At 60.6% G+C, this 18,880-nt stretch overlaps 1 protein-coding gene across 2 annotated transcripts in view; it reads right to left on the minus strand.

The window, feature by feature from the left end:
• The window catches only part of RASA3 (RAS p21 protein activator 3), a 110,644-nt gene that overhangs the window by 11,875 nt on the left and 79,889 nt on the right, over positions 1 to 18,880 (minus strand). For both annotated transcript variants that reach the window (XM_047720511.1, XM_047720510.1), the window contains exons 6-18: positions 16,130 to 16,210; positions 15,706 to 15,778; positions 13,107 to 13,183; positions 11,348 to 11,452; positions 9,737 to 9,893; positions 8,705 to 8,853; positions 7,798 to 7,912; positions 6,609 to 6,683; positions 5,752 to 5,875; positions 4,605 to 4,711; positions 3,820 to 3,897; positions 1,935 to 2,012; positions 823 to 896 (exon numbers count right to left, since the gene is read on the minus strand). In XM_047720511.1, the coding sequence (XP_047576467.1) occupies positions 823 to 896; positions 1,935 to 2,012; positions 3,820 to 3,897; positions 4,605 to 4,711; positions 5,752 to 5,875; positions 6,609 to 6,683; positions 7,798 to 7,912; positions 8,705 to 8,853; positions 9,737 to 9,893; positions 11,348 to 11,452; positions 13,107 to 13,183; positions 15,706 to 15,778; positions 16,130 to 16,210 (1,293 nt within the window). The remainder of the gene's footprint in view (positions 1 to 822; positions 897 to 1,934; positions 2,013 to 3,819; positions 3,898 to 4,604; positions 4,712 to 5,751; positions 5,876 to 6,608; positions 6,684 to 7,797; positions 7,913 to 8,704; positions 8,854 to 9,736; positions 9,894 to 11,347; positions 11,453 to 13,106; positions 13,184 to 15,705; positions 15,779 to 16,129; positions 16,211 to 18,880) is intronic.

Below are 18,880 nucleotides of genomic sequence, written 5' to 3' on the forward strand. Positions count from 1 at the left end.
TTCCAAGTGATAGGGTAAAACACCAAAAGGCAAAGGTCTCTACTTTTGCAAAGTTTTAAAAAAAGATTTTATTTATCTGATGGACACAGATCACAAGCAGGCAGAGAGGCAGGCGGGGGGGGTGGGGGTGGTGGGGAGGCAGGCCCCCCGCCGAGCAGAGAGCCCGATGCGGGGCTCGATCCCAGGACCCTGAGATCACGACCTGAGCCAGAGGCAGAGGCTTAACCCACTGAGCCACCCAGGCGCCCTGTAAAAGTTTAACTTTAAGTCATAAGTCGGCAAGGACAGCAGGTTCATCAGACCTCCAACAAAGCAGCCGCCCCCTCCCCATCTCCCACACTGGGAATACCAACAAGGGACGCCTATACGAAGGTGGGCAGGCCTGCGGACCCGGGGCAGAGGTGCTCCAGAAAACAGAATAATGGGAGCCAGAGATGTTTCAGGAGTGGGGGGCCTGGTGGAGTGGAACAGGGTCTTGAACTCAGGTGTGAGCCAGCCCACATGCAAGGCTGGGTCAGCCTCCCATTCCCCTCTCCCACGGACAGATGTTTCTCCACTCACACAACCCGCAGGGCAGAGGCACAGAGAAGGCAAGCCAACACCACGTCTCAGACTCGCACTGTGAGCAGTCTTACTGGATCAGACATGTGGACAAAGGCCATGATGTCCCAGGCCAGGACAGCCCCTGAAGGGTCTGGCTGCCTCTGAGTTGGGAGGTCACCAGCCACGTGGGCAGAGATGCCCCAGTTCACGGCAGGGACGGTCAGGAGCGCCGCCCCCGTGTCTCGCTCCTGCTGGCCCAGCAGCAGACGTGGGCCTTACCCTTCTTTAAGCAGGATGGGCTGCTCTATGCTCTTGGGGTCTCTTCTCCCAGAAGATGAGATCAGATCTAAAAACTAAGGTGGGAAAGACAGCAGACAATTAAGGGGGAGATGGCACACTTGGTTAGGTTCCTTCTCACACACAAACAGCAGAACGCGACATCTCTCCTGATGCCGGGAGCGAGGAATCTGGGTCCTTCTGCAAGAGTCAGGGTCCTAGGCGTGTCCCTACCGCGGCCAGGAGGGAAGGGTCCGACCCTGAGCCCGGGCTCCCAGCAGACACCCCCCCCCCCGCCCGAGGAGGTACCCCGCACCCGCAGCCACCGCTCTGCCTGGCTGCCAGGCTTCTGGTGGCCCTGGGAGGCCCACCTGCATGTCAACAGGTGACCCAAGCATGCATCTCTGCAGGAGGGGAAGCAGCAGGGGCTCTCCTCCCGGGACGCCCTCCCCTCCTAGTCCATGACCTGTCTGGATTCCCTCCCCCAACTGTTATGTGCCCCAGCTCCTCTCCCTTCCTCCCCTTCTGGATCCTGGTTTTTATGATTTCCGAGAGGTAAGTAGGTGTGAGTGTTTCTAATCACAACAGAGAAAGTAAAGCTTTAGGATCCAGAAAAGATTCTCTCCATGAGCCATGTCCCTGATTCCGGGTGCCCTGGCTCCATGACTCAGGCATCTGTGGGGGCCCCAGGAGTAGACGGCCAGAAGGGCGAGGAAAGGGATTTGCAAGGAACACAGGGCGGTCTTTGAGAGAAGTACAGCACCCAGCACTGAGGGAGAACTCGTGACAGTTCCAAAGAGGAGAGTCTGGAAGGGGTCCACAGTCCCCAGGGTGTAGGGAGTCTGGGGACCGTAGGGGGTGGTCAGAACAGAAGGAAGTGCAAGGGGATCACAGGGTCTGGGGTGCAGAGAGTCCTGGGATCGTGGGGGGTTTGGGGTGCAGAGTTCGGGGACTGTGGGGGGTGTCACGGACTACCAGGGAATGATGCTCTGAACTCGGGACAGTGGGTAATGGTCGGTTCTACATTCTGCGAATTTTTACTCCATTTTCTGCAACTACAGTAGCATGTCAGGCCAGGGGGCAGTCCGTCCATGTTAACTGATACCCGCACTCACATTTTTTACTGCATCAGCATATTTTTGCTCGTTGAAGAATTCATAAAATGCAGCCATGTAGGATTCCTTGAAACTCGCCTGAAATGAGACAAGTCACTGAACAAAAGCCTATGGGTCTGGGGCACATGGCTCCAAGGGGAACAATCTGGAGGCACGCGTCACGACCGGCTCCGGTGGCGGTCACTCAGCAAGTGCAGATGCCAGTGTAACTACGGCCCCAGGGTCAGCCCGGGCACTGCCCACGGAAACCATGAAAGCAGGCACAGCCACGCAGACGAAACCCCGGAAGCCGGGGTCTGGACCCTGATAACAGGTCGGGGTCCCTCAGCGAGCATGGAGGCTGACATCTGGGTTCCAGGTCTCTGTTGCGGACACGGGTCACAACGAGGCTGCCACACGGGAGCCTCTCCCGGGACCGGGGGCTGGCGAGGGCCCTGACAGGTGGACGTCGGAGCACCCCTCAGGGACACACGGAGGGCAGCCCTCCCGACACCGTGCCTGCAGCGACTGTGTCGCGGAAGGTCGCTCTGCAGTTTCCGGACGCACAGAGGTGGGTCCGCGCGGAACTCACAGCCAGCCCAGACCTGTTCATCCAGGCTCTGGCCGGCAGACCGTGGGGCGGCCACTTGCTGTGGGATGCCACATGCTTGGCTCCGTGGCAATCCACCCAGCATCTCCCACACGGGGGCTGCTTGTCGGCAGCGATGGGACCCCCCAGACAACAGAAGGGGGGGGCTGTGCTGGGCTGGGCTGGGCTGTGCTGGGCTGGGCTGGGCTGGGCTGGGGGCTCCTGCAGGTCCAGGCACAGGGGAGACCTCACTCCACCCCACTGGCCCCATCCCTGTGCAGCCGGCCTTGGCCTTCAGTCCCCAGGGCACATGCCCAGCTGTCCGCATGTTGACATCGCTACACACAGTCCCCAATGTCCTCAAACCTGCATGTCATGACCCGCGTTCTGGGGGCTGTGAGGGCCGGGACAGACCCTCGGGATCCAGGCAGGACATGGCGTGCGGTAGGCGGCCCCCGGAGGAGCCCCTGGCTCGCTCCAGGCTGCAAATCTGCCTCAAGCACAGACAACCTCAGAGGCTCGCAGCTGAGGCCCCCGCAGCCCTGAACCCCCACTTGGGAGTTGGTAACGCACCACGTGCTCCTATGACTCCCTCTGCCATAGGTTGGTCTGACGGGGTTTCAAACCCACTTGTTCATGAGAAAAATGAAGTGAGTTGTGAGGGGAGCATGGCCCCCACCCCATGCAGCTGAGGAGCCCTGTGGCCGAGGGCCCTGCCCTGCTGGGCACGTTGGCCCAAACACAGGAGCTCTGGTCTGGCCAGGGGACTGCTGGGCCCTGGGAGGGGCAACTCCGTGGTACCCCAGGTCACCCTCTTGCCCAGCAAGACCTTGGCGTTCCCTACCAACAGGGACTTTGACTTTTGGCGGGGGCGATGTCATCACTACCCCTTCTCTCCAGGGAAGACTCAGGATTTGAACTCCTCCCCACTGGCCTTGCCTGCAGCATAGCGGGGTGAACCCACCACTGGTCTGGGGATGTTGTGTCTTCACTGCTTGTTAAGAGACATCATCCCGCACGTTGCTGGCTTGTGAAGATTTGTGGTGCGTGGTCATCCCCACAGCAGACCTGAGCGGAGTACAAGCTCAGAAAGCAAGCCCAGTCTCTAAGGCTAATGTGCCCCCAAACAAAACAGTCTTGAAACGCAACGTTTCACGGATCAGGAAGGCAGAGAGGAGCCCGCAAGCCGCTGGAACGTTCTCTCTGCTCAGATGGCGGGTGGGGGCCGTGTGGGTTTTATTGCTTCTTACCCTGTCCCTGTGTTGAGCCCACACTCTCTCCTGGGACAAGCAGACACGGTGAAAGTAAACGACTTACGGATTTCGACTTGGACAAGCTGCCCAGAGTCTGAATAGTCTTGGAGATGAGCGTCAGCGTCCTCGACGTCTGTGGGTCCTGTCAAAGGGGAATGAGAAAGGCAAGTCTCGTTTCGGTTCCACAGAAACGTTGCGATTGAACGCAGAATCGCATGGCCGACGAAACGGCGACAGCACGTAAAAGTCCCCCAGCCCCCGCATACTGCTGGCGAGCAACAGGAGGCTGGCGAGCGCGGGACACGGGACGTCCCTCTAGGCTCCTCCGTGGCGCTCTCGGCCCTGCGGGCTGGACCCCAGCGCTTCCCCAGGGCGCCGGCCAGCGCGCAGGGCAGGGTGAGGAGAGCAGCTGCCCACGGCAGGCACGAGGGCACCTTTAAAGGAGGAGCCTCCCCGCCCTGCCCGGGGTGCCCATGGCGGGGCTCGCTGGCCTGTCCCCTGGCCTGGAGGGTTCATTTGACCCCTTGAGTCCCCTGGCCCCGGGCTTCCTGCCGAGGTCAGTCACTGCCAGGCACGCTCCGCTGGTGCGTCACTCGGAGCCTGACCTGAGGGGCTTGGGCTGCACGTGCTGACCGCGCCTGACTGACTGCACGGCAGACCGACAGCGCTTGCTCTCCCGAAGGTGGGAGTGAGGGGCCCTGGTCACGGCGGCCAACCGTGCTCGACAGACGCAGCTTGGCCAAGGCGCCCCCCTTCTCGTGGATAAAGGAGTTCACGGCTCCCCCGCCTCCCAGCAAGGTGCCACCAGGAGGGCGGGTTGGCCAGTCCACGGGGCAGACGCACACTTACCGTGTGGTGAGGTGTGAGCTGGAAGAGGTTGGGGGACAGGATGGCGGGTGCGAAGAACCTCAGGAAGATGAAGCTGCTCACGGCCGTGTACCTCACGTCCAGGTCATCTGCAGCCAGAACAGGGCGTCCAGTGAGGGCGCGGAGTCCCGGGCCTGGCCCGAGCCAGCGCACCTGCCGGCTTGTTCTCCCCTTCGGCACCACGAATAGCTCGGCGCCTCCTGGGGACGGGGCTGTGACAGGAAGGCCCTGGCTCGCCGACCCTGAGTGACCCCGAGTGTCTGAGGGCCGGGGCGCCCCGAGCTTGAAGCCCATGAGCTTGAAGGCAGCAGGGCCTGTCCACAGAGCTGGATGTGAGGCCCAGCCTCCACGGTGAGACAAGCTAAGAGGCGTCCCCACCGGCGGGCAGGAGGGGCTCCCGGCAGGGTCTGGGGACTGCTCAGGGGGCTCTGCAGTCCCTGGAGACAGCAGGACACATCTGGGTGACCCACGGGCTCCTCAGGAAAGGGTGCGGCAGGGCCATGGTCGGGGCCTGCTGGATGGCGTGGGGACCCAGACACCGCACTGCCCCCTCCTCAGCCTGGACCCCAGGCATCAGTCAACCTAACACTTGCCGCCCAAGGAGGCCACCTTTGTTCCGCCTGTGGGCATGTCTGCACACGATGAATCCCCAACCAACAGGCACGATTCATCCCCGGGACCCCTCCTGTCCCACGTCCACAAAGCGGTCATCCTATCTCTCTTGAAGGTGCAGAAGACAGATGTACACAACGTGGGGTGCTGAGTGCTGCCTTGACCTTCCAGCCAGAACCACGAAGAACCGGGAGGGCGGCTTCTCCGACTGGACAGGCCCAAACGCACAGAAGTTACCGCTGCGTCCTAAACTAACCACTGTGACAAAATCCGGCCAGCCGGCCTTCCCACCTGGGGCCTGGGCCGGGTTCCCCTGGGGGCCACGGCAGGCACGACCTGGAGCCCGGTAGGGCAGGAGAGGGATGCTGTGTGTGCACGGGCGCCCACCCCGCGGCCACAGCTGGAACCACGTCTACATGGACTCTGCAACGTCCCTTCTTGGCTTCGAGGAGCCTGGCAGCGGGGAAAGGGACCTCCCCGTAAGGAGCCGGGGACGTTTTACACACCAAAGACTCACCCTGGAAGCGTTTGGCAGCCGCCTCTCGAAGAGAGAAGAAAATGTCACACATGACGGTGGGGCAGCTCACCCCCGACTTGGTGATGGCGCTGAAGATGTGGTCCACGTACTGCCGCAGGTTCTCCTGCAACGGGTGCAGCCCGGTCACCCCGAGGGCCCCTGTGGCCCAGGCCGCCCTGCCGGCCCCCACGGCAGTTGAGCACACCAGGGAGGGAGCAGCCGTGGAGAGCCGTGGCGGCCACAGACGCACGTCCCCTCAGCAGGCCCACGGGGCCGTAGCGGTCAGCCGTCAGTGGGCGAGCACCAGGCGAGCCCCTGCAGCTCTGTGGGGGGCCAGCCTCGCGGTTCCCTCCCCAACGCTGATCTCACTAACTGGGACAGGGACGAAACCCCCCAGAATGCACCTTCCCGACAGAGAGCCCCGTCTCTTTCCCTCACAGGCATGAAAAAGACTTACTCTGAGGAAACCCTATGGAAGATGACAGCTCCCTGTCCCAACAGAGAGTCTGGTTGTCCTAAAGACAGACCCTCTTCAGGAGAACACAGGGGGACATGGCCAGGGTTTGGGACCCACATCTGCTGCCACAGGAGGACGGACCAGACTGGGAAGAAGCTGGGTCACGGGCCAGCCCGGTGGGGAGGCTCCGGTCACCCCAGGAGAAGGGATGGCACCGGAGTCAGCAGCCAAAGGGCTGGTCTCCCTGCTGCCGGCCCTGGAGGACACGCCGAAAGAGCGTCCCAGTAGGGTCCCACCCCAAACCCGAGAGAGAGGCGGAGCCCCCAAGGTGGCCATGTGCCCAGCTCCTGTGGCTGGGCAGCCAGCTCTGGAGAGTGCTGAGCAGACGAGAACGTCTCACCATGTTGTTCTCCAGGTTCTCCCCATCCTTCAGCTTCACAGGGTCGATCTCACAGGGTCTGTGGTCCTGGCATATCTGGAAAGTGCATTTACAAGGAGTGAATGACCATTGGTCCAGGATCCCAGGTGGGTGGAGGTCAGGGGCCTCGGGCTTGGGAGCGACCTCAGGAGCCACAGCCAGGCCCTCCATGGCAGGGGGAGGAGGGCCTTCAGTGCGGCCACGGGTGCCACCACGGCCTGTGAGGAATTCTGGACCTTCTCGAAGACTGCTCCCCATCAGTGCATGTGACCAGGTTTCATCAGGGTTAAAAACGTGGTTCCTCCCAAGTGCTGGCAGGTCTGTGCCCACGGATCAAACCAGAAGGCGAGTCTAAACTTCCTCACGTTCCTGCACTTGACGAAGCTGCTCTGGGGGAACTGCTACCCCTCAGGGACCCCACAAAGGTCGGGCAAGGCGCTCGGGGCCAGGGGGAGGAAGCATGTGGGGCCTCGGCTGTGCCTGCCCCCACGTGAGCGGTACCAGAAGGCCACGCACAGCCGAGAGGACCCTAGAGAGAACACTGCACGCGGGTTCAGGGGACACACAGCTGAAAGAAAGGGGTGTTCTCCGAAAAACCAGTGTTTCTCTGCGTGTCTTTCTGTCTTGAGTAGAATGAAGAACTTTCTGAAGTAAACTTTTTTTAATTTGAGACAATGAGAAAGATCCTGGAGCACACAGGGCAGGTCCCTGCAGTGAGGCTGGGGAGGAGGTGGCATGAGCCCCTCTGTCAGGGGCTCCTGCGTGCCACCCATTCTGCACGGCTGCCTGCCATCCACGTGCAGTGTCACAGCGGGGAGGGGATCACGGCTGCCTGCCGTCCGTGTGCAGTGTTGTGGGGAGCGTCACGGCTGCCTGCCCATGTGCAATGTCATGGGGAGGTCATGGCTGCCTGCCGTCCACATGCAATGTCATGGGGGGGGTGTCACGGCTGCCTGTCGTCCACGCACAGTGTCATGGGGGGAGGGGGTCTCAGTTGCCTGCTGTCCACGTGCAATGTCTTGGGGGGCAGGGGTCGGAGCTGCCTGCTGTCCACCTGCAATGTCATGGGGGGGCGAGCATCCCTCACGCCCCTACCCAGCAGCACTGGGCCTGCTGGAGACCCAGATGTGCCCAGTCCTTGGGGGCCGCAGGGTGGGACCCCCCCACTCACCTCCTCTATGGCGGGCTTCAGGGTCACGTGCAGGTAGTGCATCCCGGCCAGCTTCATCGTCTCGTCAATGCATTTGGAGGTCAACGAGTTTCCTCGGAAAATGGTGTTGGGGTCCCTGTAAAACAGCGTTGGAGGCAAGTCTGTCTTGGAGAGCAAGGGGATGATGGACACCGAGCGTGTCCTTCGGCACACGCCCAGCGGATGCAGAGACAGACCCAGCTCACCCTGCTCGTCTGCTTCCAGATGTTCTGAGAGGAAAACGAGACCCAGCCAGATGTTTCTCATGGGGACATCCTGAGCCCCTCAGGCGGGCATGTGTGACACACCTACCGTATACGGCCGTTTGACCATTGGACCGTTCAGCAGAACCTCCCCACACCCACAGCCCCGCCCCTTTGTGAGGCCCGTTTTGCACCAAGTTATTGCCTCTAAGGACCAGACCCAAGGTCAGCTGGGAGGTCTAGCAGGATCGAACGTAATAGGACGTGCTTCACACCATCTCTCCACTCGGGTGCAATCTGGATCTGAACCCAGATTCTGAACCCAGAGCTCCAGGGACAGACTCTTCTTGGCAGACCCATCCCCGCAGAGTGGGCACAGGTCCTGGGGCAGCCGTGACCTGGCCCTCTGCTGTGGGCCTAGTACTGAAGCTGCTGCCCTCTGATCACCCCCGGGGCAACCGCGCCCTGTTCACCTCCTTCCTGCACTCACACCTTGGGATTTCCCAGAAAAGGTGCATTTTTAAGAAACAGCGTGTCTCGGACAGAACACCTGAGCCCGTACGGGTCTCTTCTGCTGTCCCAGCTCTGCACTCTCTTTAGCGCTGAGGGCACCACCCCAGGCCGGCCCTCACCACGGGGTGGTCCCTGGCTCAGGCTGCAGCCCTCGGGGAGGTGAGGTCACTCACTGGGTCCTCTGGACCTCGGCGCTGGCGATGGCGCTGATGAAGGGCACCACTCGGCCATAGTGCAGGAAGAACCTCACGAGGGGGACGGCCGCCTCCTGCTTCTCCCTGCAGACCTCTCCCAGGACGTGTGCGGCGGATGCTGACACTGGCTGTGCGACGGGAGAGACCGTGGAACCCCAGCACGAGCCCCCCAGCTCTGGGGGCTGGCTGCAGACCCCCACTCCCCACCGGGCATGGTCAGTGAGTAGGTGGTTCAGGGTCCCCACGCTGGGGGCCCGGACCCCAACTCTGTCCCGTAGTGCCTCTCCCACCAAGCTAAGCAAAGAACCACGTCTTTTCTAGAGCCCACGTCAAACCCTCTGATTTGTACATGAGCTCCAGGTCCGTTCCTCGGGGTCCTTCCACCCGATTCCACCTCTGGAACTAAGGTCGATGACCTCAGGGCCTCATACAAATCTGAAACCATGAGCCTTGCGGGGCCCCCGCAGGGCTCTAACTGCAGGTGGGGTGTGGGGTGGGAGCCTCTATCCCTCCAGCAAAGGGAGACGCAGGTATTTCCGGACACAGAGCAGATATGGGGACAGTAAGCAGGGAAGTCACCCACCAGGAGCCGGCTGCCCAGATGCAGGGCCAGAGGTGGGCTCCGTGCCTTGTGGGGGTGGATGTGGGCGGGGGGAAGCTGGGAGGGGCTACGGGGTGGAGCCGAACAAGGATGAGGGAGCTGAGGGCTGAAGCTGGGGTCTGAGCCGGGGTGAGGGGGGAGCCAGACCGAGGCAGGGGACTCAGAAGTCAGGGGCAGGGTTGGGGTGGGGGGCTGGAGCCGGATAGGACTGGGGGACCAGGGTCCGGAGCTGGGGTCCAGAGCCGGGAAGTGGGCGGGGGGCCGGAGGAGAGGAGCTGGGGTCAGCAGCCAGCCGTGGAGGGCCGTGGGGGTCTGGAGGGCCACGGGGGTCTGGAGGGCTGTGGGGTCTGGCTCACTAGCGGGGGCTGCAGGCAGCCCAGGACACAGCAGGAGCCCGCGCACTCACGCACCTCCATGTCCGCAGACCTCAGCAGCAGGTCCCGCAGCGGGCGGTAGTAGTTGGACGAGAAGACGTGGTCCTCAGTGTACACCACGTTCAGCCGCAGGGACCCCAAGTCCCCCGGCTTCAGGCTCTTGCTGCCGTTGTCTCGGGGCTGAAGGAAGTACCTGGACGTGGGACACAAGGGAAGGGTGGCGTGAGGCGGCAGCACCCTCCAGGGGCCGGTTCCCTCCAGGATGCATTGGTCGCCTGTCGTGGGCTGTGTCGGGGTCTGAGGCAGGAGGGGCTCCAGGAAGTTCTGCTAGACTCCTCTCTGCCCCCTGCGCTGGGCTACTCCCCTGTTGACCCCCCGGCAGGGTGTTTCTTGTGGGAGCCCCCCACCCCGCAGGGTCCGGGTGTGGGGGCATGCTCGGTCGTTCCCCACGGCACCCCCACAACACACAGGGTCCAGGCGCCAGAGCCCTTCTCAGCAAGAGACCCCTGCGGGGTGCGTGTCGTGGGGTGCCCCCCACCTTATCTTCCCTCTGGGGGCTGATTACACAGGAAGGATGGAAGGAGTAGGAGTTTGAGAAGAGGGAAATGAGAAAGGAGCTAAGGGAACCCCGTCTGTGGAGACGGGCCCCGGACAATGGAAGGCAGCGAGAGCAGAGCTGACATTACTCTGGCAAACGAGCGCCGGAGCTCCCAGTGGCAGAGGGGATGCTGACGGCGCTGGGAGCAGGCCGGCCACTGGAGCACAGGGTCCCATGCTCGGGGTTTTCTCACTGGACACTCCTGTCTCAGTCCCACCCTGCAAGGCCGCGTGGGAACCCTGGCTGCTCTGAGCTGATGGGCCACGCAGCCTGCCACGGGACGTGGGCACCCTGCATTGGGCAGGGCACCTGAGGTCCTGGGTGGACATCCACTGGGCTGCCCTGTAACTGTCCCTTCTTGGTGACAGGACTAGGAGTGCTCCCAGCAGGAACAGAACCCGCTGTCCTCACGGAATTGAAGACAAATTCCCGTGTCCCGGTGACTGTAAACTGCCGTGAGGAACAACACACAGAAGCCCGCCCACATGGTGGGTCTGGCCTGTGGCATATGGCCTGTGACCACGCCATGTCCCCATCGTGGGTGTCTGCGGTCATAGTGATGACAGTCGCTGCTGATTTACGAAACGATCAGGAAATGAAACAAAGGCACTAGGTGAGCTTGGAGGCAGAGCGTGGGGAGGTTTGCCTGGAACAACGCCTTTGCCTTGTTCCTCAGCAGGTGACTCGTGGGAGGATGGGCCCTGGGGAAGGCCTCGTGTGGTGGGCCCTCAGGAGCACGTGGCCTGCCCTCCCTGCCCGGGCCTGTCCTCAAAGCTGCAAGGCTCTCATGGCCCTGCCTCTGTGTCTGTAGAGGGCCTCAGCCACCATTCTCGTGACGTTCCCCCCGCCCCTGCCTGCCAAAACGGCAGCCGTGCACCATCTGTTTCTCACCGGCAACCCTGTCACCTTGCCAGAGCAAATAGGGACCATATGCAAAGCCACAGCGTCTGGCCAGTGGGAGCCGACCTGCGCCACCACACTCTGGCTGCTCACGGCAGCTCTGTCTGTTCACCCTCCAGGACGGTGTGGGCCATGCACAGACACCTTACCAGGCCTCGTAGCAGCTGGACTGGCGGAGCACATTCAGTGGAACCCTCAGCTCTCCCAGAAACTCATCTCCAAATTTCAAGTTGCTGGCATTCCAGAGGTCAACTCTGAAAAACAGCCAATGGTTCACAGATCTCCGTATGGGGTGACCTCGGGAGGGCAGGGGACAGCAGCACTCCTCAGCATCCCCAGGGGCGTCTGGGGCAGATCAGAGCCCCTGGTCCCATGGCCCCATCCCTGTGAGGAGTGACACCGACTGGGGATGTCTGAAATGTGTGGTCAGCGCAGGATGTGCCTGGCACGGAGACGGGGGTCTCCCTGGGCCTTGGGAGCAGGGAGAGGAGCTGGGGGCCTGGTGTCAGGTGTCAAGGCCTTCGGTCTTCTCAGCAGCATGGGAAGACGGTGCCCCGGGGCGGCACTCTCGGTGTTCCCTCTGATGTGGGACCACAGCAACTGTGCGTGTGTGAGGATGGGAGCACGGAGGGAGGAACGGCGTCCCTGGTGCGAGGCAGCAAACATCCGCGCACCCCACGGTAAACACCTGCACCAGATTACTCCAGGAGCGGACAGTCCAAGACCAGTCCCCTCTCACCACCCTCGGCAGTCATGGGGAAAGTTCTAGAAGGCCGCGTCAGCCCTCTGTGGCCCCCGAGGTCCAGACGGGAGCCACAGGTGTCTGGAAGGTACAGGGTTTACTAGAGGAGCACGTATGCGTCAGGGACATGAGGAATGGTGGCCCCGTGGCACTTTCAGAATAAGGAAAGCAGAACCTTTAATTCGCCAAGCGACCCCGTAGCAGAGCCACCAGGCTGTCTTTTCTTCTTTTCGATAAGGGCAAGATTCAAGAGCATTTTTGTTCGTCTGCTTAAAATGCAACAGCTAGGACTCCACTCTCAAAGTAAAGCCCAATCTTATACGAACACTTCTGTTTCTGGTCAAGAGAGAGACTTGTGTGTCCGAGGATGGCTGGGGCATGGCCAACCTCCAGCACGGCCTCTGACCGCCACCAGCACTTTCAGACACGCAGCCGGGGCCCCCCTGGCCGCGGGTTCTCTGTAATGGAAGACTTAAAGGGGAAACACCTCAACCCGTGTGTGGAGACTGGCCTCCCTCAGCGCTCGAAGCTGCGAGAGGAACAAAGAGCGAGCCCGAGGGTCCCACACTGGGTGGGGGGAAGGGCCTCCGGCTACGCCCCCTCCCGCCTGAGCCCCATCTTCCCAGTGGGAAGCCTGGGAGCCCACAGGAAACCAGACTGCAAGCCAGCTCAGATCTGCAGGGTCCCTCAGGGTCAGCCCCAGGCCAGAGCGACGGGAAAAGATGCCCGGCTAGGGTGTCTGAGGGCACCAGGTGCTGGGCGTGAGGTGAGACCCCGAGGCTCCCAGGACCGATGGGGCTGGAGCTGCGGTGGGCTCTGCTGCAGACCACACACACCCAGGCCTAGAGCGTGAGGACCTCCGGGCAGCAGGGCCAGGTGCGGGGGGCAGCATGAGGCCGTCGGCCTCCCCTCGTGGAAAGTACGGCACTAAAACCACACCGTCCCTTGCCTGAGTCAATGTCCTCTCAGCCACCCCGCGAGCCCCTGGCAAGTTCCTGGCTCTTCCTTCAAACCAACTCCCCATGTCCTGGTATTGAAATTATCAGAAAACTGAAAATTCCTTTCTTTGCATTCCCTTCCTTTTAAAAGCACAGAAAACCAACAGACGAGGTGGGCTCAGGCTGTAGCCGCCAGGCCAGAGCCCAGAAACCCTGCTTCTCGCTCACCGGATCTCAAGTTTGTCCACGTCCTCCTCCTCGAAGTCAAAGTGGGACTTCCGGCTGTAGCTGCAGGGTCTGGTCACCTGGAGGGGCGGACAGGAGGAAGCCCGTGTGTGCCACGCCCTTGCCCGCAGAGCACCCTGTGTCCTGGCCACCCCAGGCCTGGGAAAAGGCTGCGGGTCCCCCACCCAGAGCAGAGGTGGGGTCTCAGCCTGCAGGCACAGCTGAAGCCTCTTCTCCAGGGGGCTTGGGGCACGGGTGGGGCTCTGCCTCCTCACCCCCCTAACACCACCGCCTCCCCCCTGCAGGCACCCAGCCGGCTCCCTCCCTCTTCAGCCCCACAGCTCCAGGCGGGTCCCTTCCCATCCTCCCCGTGTCCCGAAGTCGCTCCTCCCCAACCTTCCCATCTCAGCACCTCGGCCCTTACGGCTCGGTGGCCGCCCGGGGTGCTGACACCTCGCAAGCAGGGGACCCGTCCAGCCGCCAACCGGCTCAGGCCTCGTCCACTGCCAGCTGAGGCTTCTGAAAGCCCCGTGGAGCCCCCACTAGTTCCCCTCACCCAGCACACAGCCTGCACCCCTGCCCAGTTCACCACCGGCCTCTTCCTTGCTCAGGCCCGTGTTGGGAAGCCTGAAGGTGACTCTGAAATGCCACCTCCTCCAGGAAGCCCCCCAGAGCCTCCACCATCTGACACAGCTCACGGTCTGGCTTCTAGTGAGGCGGTCACAGGGCTTCTGCATGGGTACCTAACGCATCTAGTGAGGGAATGAAGACGGCTTCCGTAGAACCTCAAATAACTTCGTTCAGATACTGAAGAGTTTTTAAGGAAGCCCAGGCATTACCCTGGAAGCAAATGATTCGGACACTACTTCCTTGTGAAACCCCTATAGGAGGCTGCCTATGACCCCAAAGCCAACCACTGGGACTCAGGCTAAGTCAGAACTGTGGGGTTGTTGGCAAGAGAAGAAGAAAGCAGGTGCAGAGAACCCAAAGGGGGATTTAGGTGTTAAGCAGGGCTCAGACCTTTGAGTCTCAGACCATAAACTCCAGAGAGAAGCACATTCCAAGGTCCTATGGTCTGAGGCTGTGAAGGAGGCAGGTGTCAGGGAGGTTCTAGCCACAGCACCAGGGCCCAGCTCTGGACCGTCCCCGGGACCCTGCAGGATGCAGGTCTGTGCTCAGCGGCACGTGGGGCTGGCGAGACTCATCTAGCAAGTGGAGACCCACGCTTTTGCAGAGTAAAAGAGAAGAATATGACACAGAAAGTGTGTGTCGCTGTCCAGGAGGACCACAAGGCAGCGAAAAGCCTGGGCCTTACTGTGTGCAATGCAAGCTTGGGAGGAGCTGACCTCAGCCATTCCAGGCTGCAAGGACGATGCAGGCCGGTGCGGCTCTAGTACAGAATTCAGACCAACAGCTGTCCTTACTCTCTGTCCCAGACCCCTTCCCTGCTGCTGGACCCCACCATGCCCCGCCCGCCCCCCCCGGGAGATAAGGCTGACCGCATCAGCTTCCTGACCAACCCTGAGTCTTTTAACCACTTTCTGCACTGGGTGATGGAATAAGCATGTCTTTCTGGGACAGAGAACAGCGCTGTGCCCTTGGCACTCCGACTCCACGCCCCCCTCACCATGACCCAAGAAGCCTGACCGCAGCCTCCAGTGTTTTAGAAACCTGTGGGCTTCTGGATCTGTCAGAACATGTCCAGGTTCTCCGCACGTGAGCTCCTCGGTTCTGAGCCAAGTCCCCAACTTCCAAAACTCCCCCTTCTCACCCCAACCTCACCCAACGTTTAGAGACGCGCTTCCTTGCAGCCTCATAGTGCCCCCTCCCAGACTGCACCCACGGGTCGCCGTTCCAGGAAGACTCCTTCCAGGCAGGACTGGGGGCTGTTTGCTTGTGGCTCCCCAGGGCCACTGACTTAACAGTCATTTCCCCACGTGCACAACCCACCCTGCGCATGCTTCCCTGCTTGGGGCAAACTCGGGAATGCAGGGGTAGAGGCTCGTTCACTCTCAGCCCCCAGGACCCGGTCCACAGGAGACCCTCGAGAAACCCTCATGGGTGGAAACAACATCACCCCGAATACGCTGCCTCTGGGCCGGGGTCACACTAAAGCAGCCACGTCTGCTACCGTCCTGTCGATGGCCTTCGGCCCGTAGGCCTCCCATCTCACTAACGTCAGCGGTTCCCAGTCCTGAGAGGACACCAGGGGATCTCTGTGTTCAAACGCATTTGCTCTTCTGCTTCAAAACACCTCACTATTTCTGGGGAGACAAGTCTCCCTCCATTGCTCAGGAAAGACCGGGTGAAGCAAGCCAAAGCCAAAAAACCCCAAACAGGCTAACGGTGAAAAACACGCCGATCGTGACAACTTGGGAATTACAACTCGTCAGGATTCAACTCAAAACCAAGGAAGCAACAAATGGCCTTTCACCCCAGGGGCCAGAGGGGAGTTCCTGGGAGCCCGGCTGATGCCGCAGGCTGGGAGGGAGGCCTCGTGCCGGGGTCATTCCAGAACTTGCAGGAGGAAGCTGGGGCCCAGGGCCGGAGACACGCCTTCCCCAAGGGTCTCATGTGACATTCACGGGGCTCAAATACCAACCTCAAAATAAAACACCTCATCAAACTGGGGGTTGTTGGTCTTCTTTTTCACTTTTGTCTTCTTTGCTTCTGATCTGTAACCAAGGAGGAAGGGTTAAGGTTAAAACCAACGCTGTTGACACCGAGTCTTTGCACCTTCAGACTGAGTGATCAAATGCACCAGTAACCTCCTCCTGCTACTTATACATATTTCTGTTTGTCTCCAACCCACACAGTATGCAAATCAGGAAGCTTTCCTGAGCCAAAGGCACCCAGCGTGGAGAAGAGAGGGGCTGTTTCCAGAAAGCAATCTCAGGGCCACAGAGGAGACCAGAGTAAGTCAGAACGCCACATCCCAGCGCACAGTCCCTCCTGTATTTCTGTGGAAGCCCCAGCATCGTCACAGCAGGCGACTTACCCACCTGCCCCATGTGCAGAGTACTTGCCTGCAGGGTCCGGCCAATGTCACAGTCGCGTAAGGATCACACTGCCCGTTCACGATGGGGAGGCCTTGGCACTCGAGGATGCTGAGGAGAGAGACGGGGTGTCAGGAGTGGGGTGGGAGGGGCCCACAGGCAGGTTCCCCAGGTGGCTGTGAGGCCGTGGCATGTGGCTGTCCACAGCCAGGGCCAAGGGCCATGAGCCCTGGGTGGCTTCGGTCACCCGTGGCCCAGACGCTCCTAATAAACACGGACGGGTGCACCGATTTGCAACAGGAAGACATGTGGGGGCAGGAGAGTGTAAGCACTGCCCTCAGGACACGGCTGTCTTATCTGAGGGGCACAGGTTGCTGGGGCCTCCTGGGGGCGAGGCCGCTGCCTTCACGTCCTGAGAGTTCAGCTCCCCTGTGAGCTGATGGACCAGGCGCTGCGACGAGGCCATGTTACAGGTGGGAAAACGGGGGCCCCAACAACGGAGGGGCCTATAGAGCCAGCCTGTGCATGAGCTCCGTGCCACGCACGCCGCTCAGCAGAAGACTCCCCGATCCCTCCCAGAGGTCCCGGCACAACTGTCCTGCTCCCTGGTTCGCTTCAACTTCTGGAGCCCAGCTGGTCACACAAGCTCCGGGACCACCATTTCCCCTCATCCTGTCACCCCTGCCATCCGGCTGTGCTTCTCCCGACTGTCCCTTCTCCAGGCCGTGGGTCCCATCATCCTGTTCCTGGCACGCCGACTGGGAGCACCGGCTGGACGTTAGGAATTTCAGGCTGCTGGTGTCCAGATGCCGTTGCTGTCCAAAGGACAGAGCTGACTGGAGGCTGAGGGTCTCTGGGTGCAGACTGATGACGGAAATTCTTGTCTGAAGCTCTGTCAGGGGAGGCGCCGGCCGCCTCTGTCCAGGGACTATTTGTCCCACCACATAGGTGCGGCCCTCCGAGTCCGCATAGAACCCCCAATGGGAACAAGGATCTCCACCGGGTTGGCAGGGGTTCAAATGCCTCCCAGCCCCACACGGGCCCCTTCACCTCCGCCTGAACCCAGGGCATTACCCCTCTCTATTCTCACAGCTTGCAGGAGTGCTGGCAAGTCCCTTCCTCTCCAGAACCCACCAGCAGCGGCCTCAGACTCCCAACAGCAATCTCTGTCTCCCCTCCCACCTCCAGGCCCCACTTGGGAGCCCTCCCGCCCCTTGCCACCCACACACCTGCAGGACAAAATCAGGACCACTGCGGCTCCTGGGTCTGCTTCCCTTACTTGGGGTCACAAAGCGAAAATGCCGTTTGCCCAACTCCAAACTGTTCCCCTCGCCCAGCATCCAGCTCCTTAGCTGTCTGTGTGGGAGAGGGGGTCCGGGTCCCAGGACTGCATCATGGCAGGACAGTTGTCCTCCCAAAGAGGAATGTCCGTTTGGCTTCACGGACGTACGGTCACTTTCCCTCGCAGAGCTGAGCGTTCCAGCTTCTCCTGGGCACCAGGAAGTCAGGAAACAACTGGGTTCCGCACTCCTTCATAAGCCAAGCGATCCTGTGTCCCTCTTGGGAAGAAGTTCGCTTCTAGCATTTTACCAGAATATTTCTTTCTGGTTGCAGGGTTTTGTTTTCTTCATTTCTCCTTCATGGTGCTTATAGCCCTTCAAGTCACGTCCACGCCAGTCCCACGATGTGAGCCTTCCCTAATTTTTCCAACTCTTTACTCCTACTCTACTTTACGAAGTATTTCTGGGTTTCTTTCCTAGATCACTGACTTGGTCTTCGGTTACCTTCCGCCCTTCATTAACTCATCATTAAAGAAATATTTCTTCATGTGTTAAATCATCGGGAAAGAATGATTTGTTGCGATCTTATCCGTGGCAAGCACGTTTCCGGGAATGGGTGCCGTGGGGCAGCTCGTGCTTACTCGGCTGCGGCTGCAGACTGAAGGGCAAGACAGGTGGGGGAGAAGAGGACCCGACAGGACAGCACCTGTGAGAAGTGGGCAAATGGCTTGCTCAGGGGACGTGCGGGGAGGCTCCTGTGCTGACCCGCAGCAAATGACCCAGCTGAATGCAAACACGCTTCTTCTACATTCACTGGTTCATCAGGAAGGCTTGGACAGTAAGTGTGCCCACATTTCAGATCCTCAAAGACCATGGGTTTCCACGGCCAGAAACTCGATGTCATCGCTAAGCACCAAAGTGAAAGCGAGTTTCCCCACATCTGATGCCCTAGAGAAGCAGCTGCTTCCAGCGCCTGCATGTCCCCGTTGCTCCTTCCTCTGAAGAACGACACGAGAAACACGCTATTCCCTGACTCAAAGCAAAGACTGGGTACTGACTGCACCTGCACGAAGACACCTGGGAGGAAAAAAGGACCCTCCCGCCTGGCAGGCCCAACACGCAAACCGGAGGACGTGGGCCAGACCCCCTCCCGCTCCGGCCCTGGGCAGCTCCAGGAGGGCCACAGCCCAGCGCACGGCCGGTGGGCGCTGTTGGGGGCTGCCCGGGGCACACAAAGCCAAGCCCCCCTGTACTTCACACAAAACGCATCTCTCCAGGCTTACTGTCTTCGGAACAACTTCTAGTGACTCTTTGGAATGTTCTAGATAAATAGCAGAGAGAAGTAAAGTATTTACTCTGCTGGGCATTCCTACCTCCAGGAAAGGACACTGTGACATACGCAGTGACCCAGTCAACTAATCTGGAACCCAAGGCACCACAAGCACAAGGTTTCGTACACATTCTAACATCTACAGGACTTTGTATTCGAACTGACCCATAA

Source organism: Lutra lutra, chromosome 3 (genome assembly GCF_902655055.1).
Source record: "Lutra lutra chromosome 3, mLutLut1.2, whole genome shotgun sequence".
NCBI classification, from domain to species: Eukaryota; Metazoa; Chordata; class Mammalia; order Carnivora; family Mustelidae; genus Lutra; species Lutra lutra.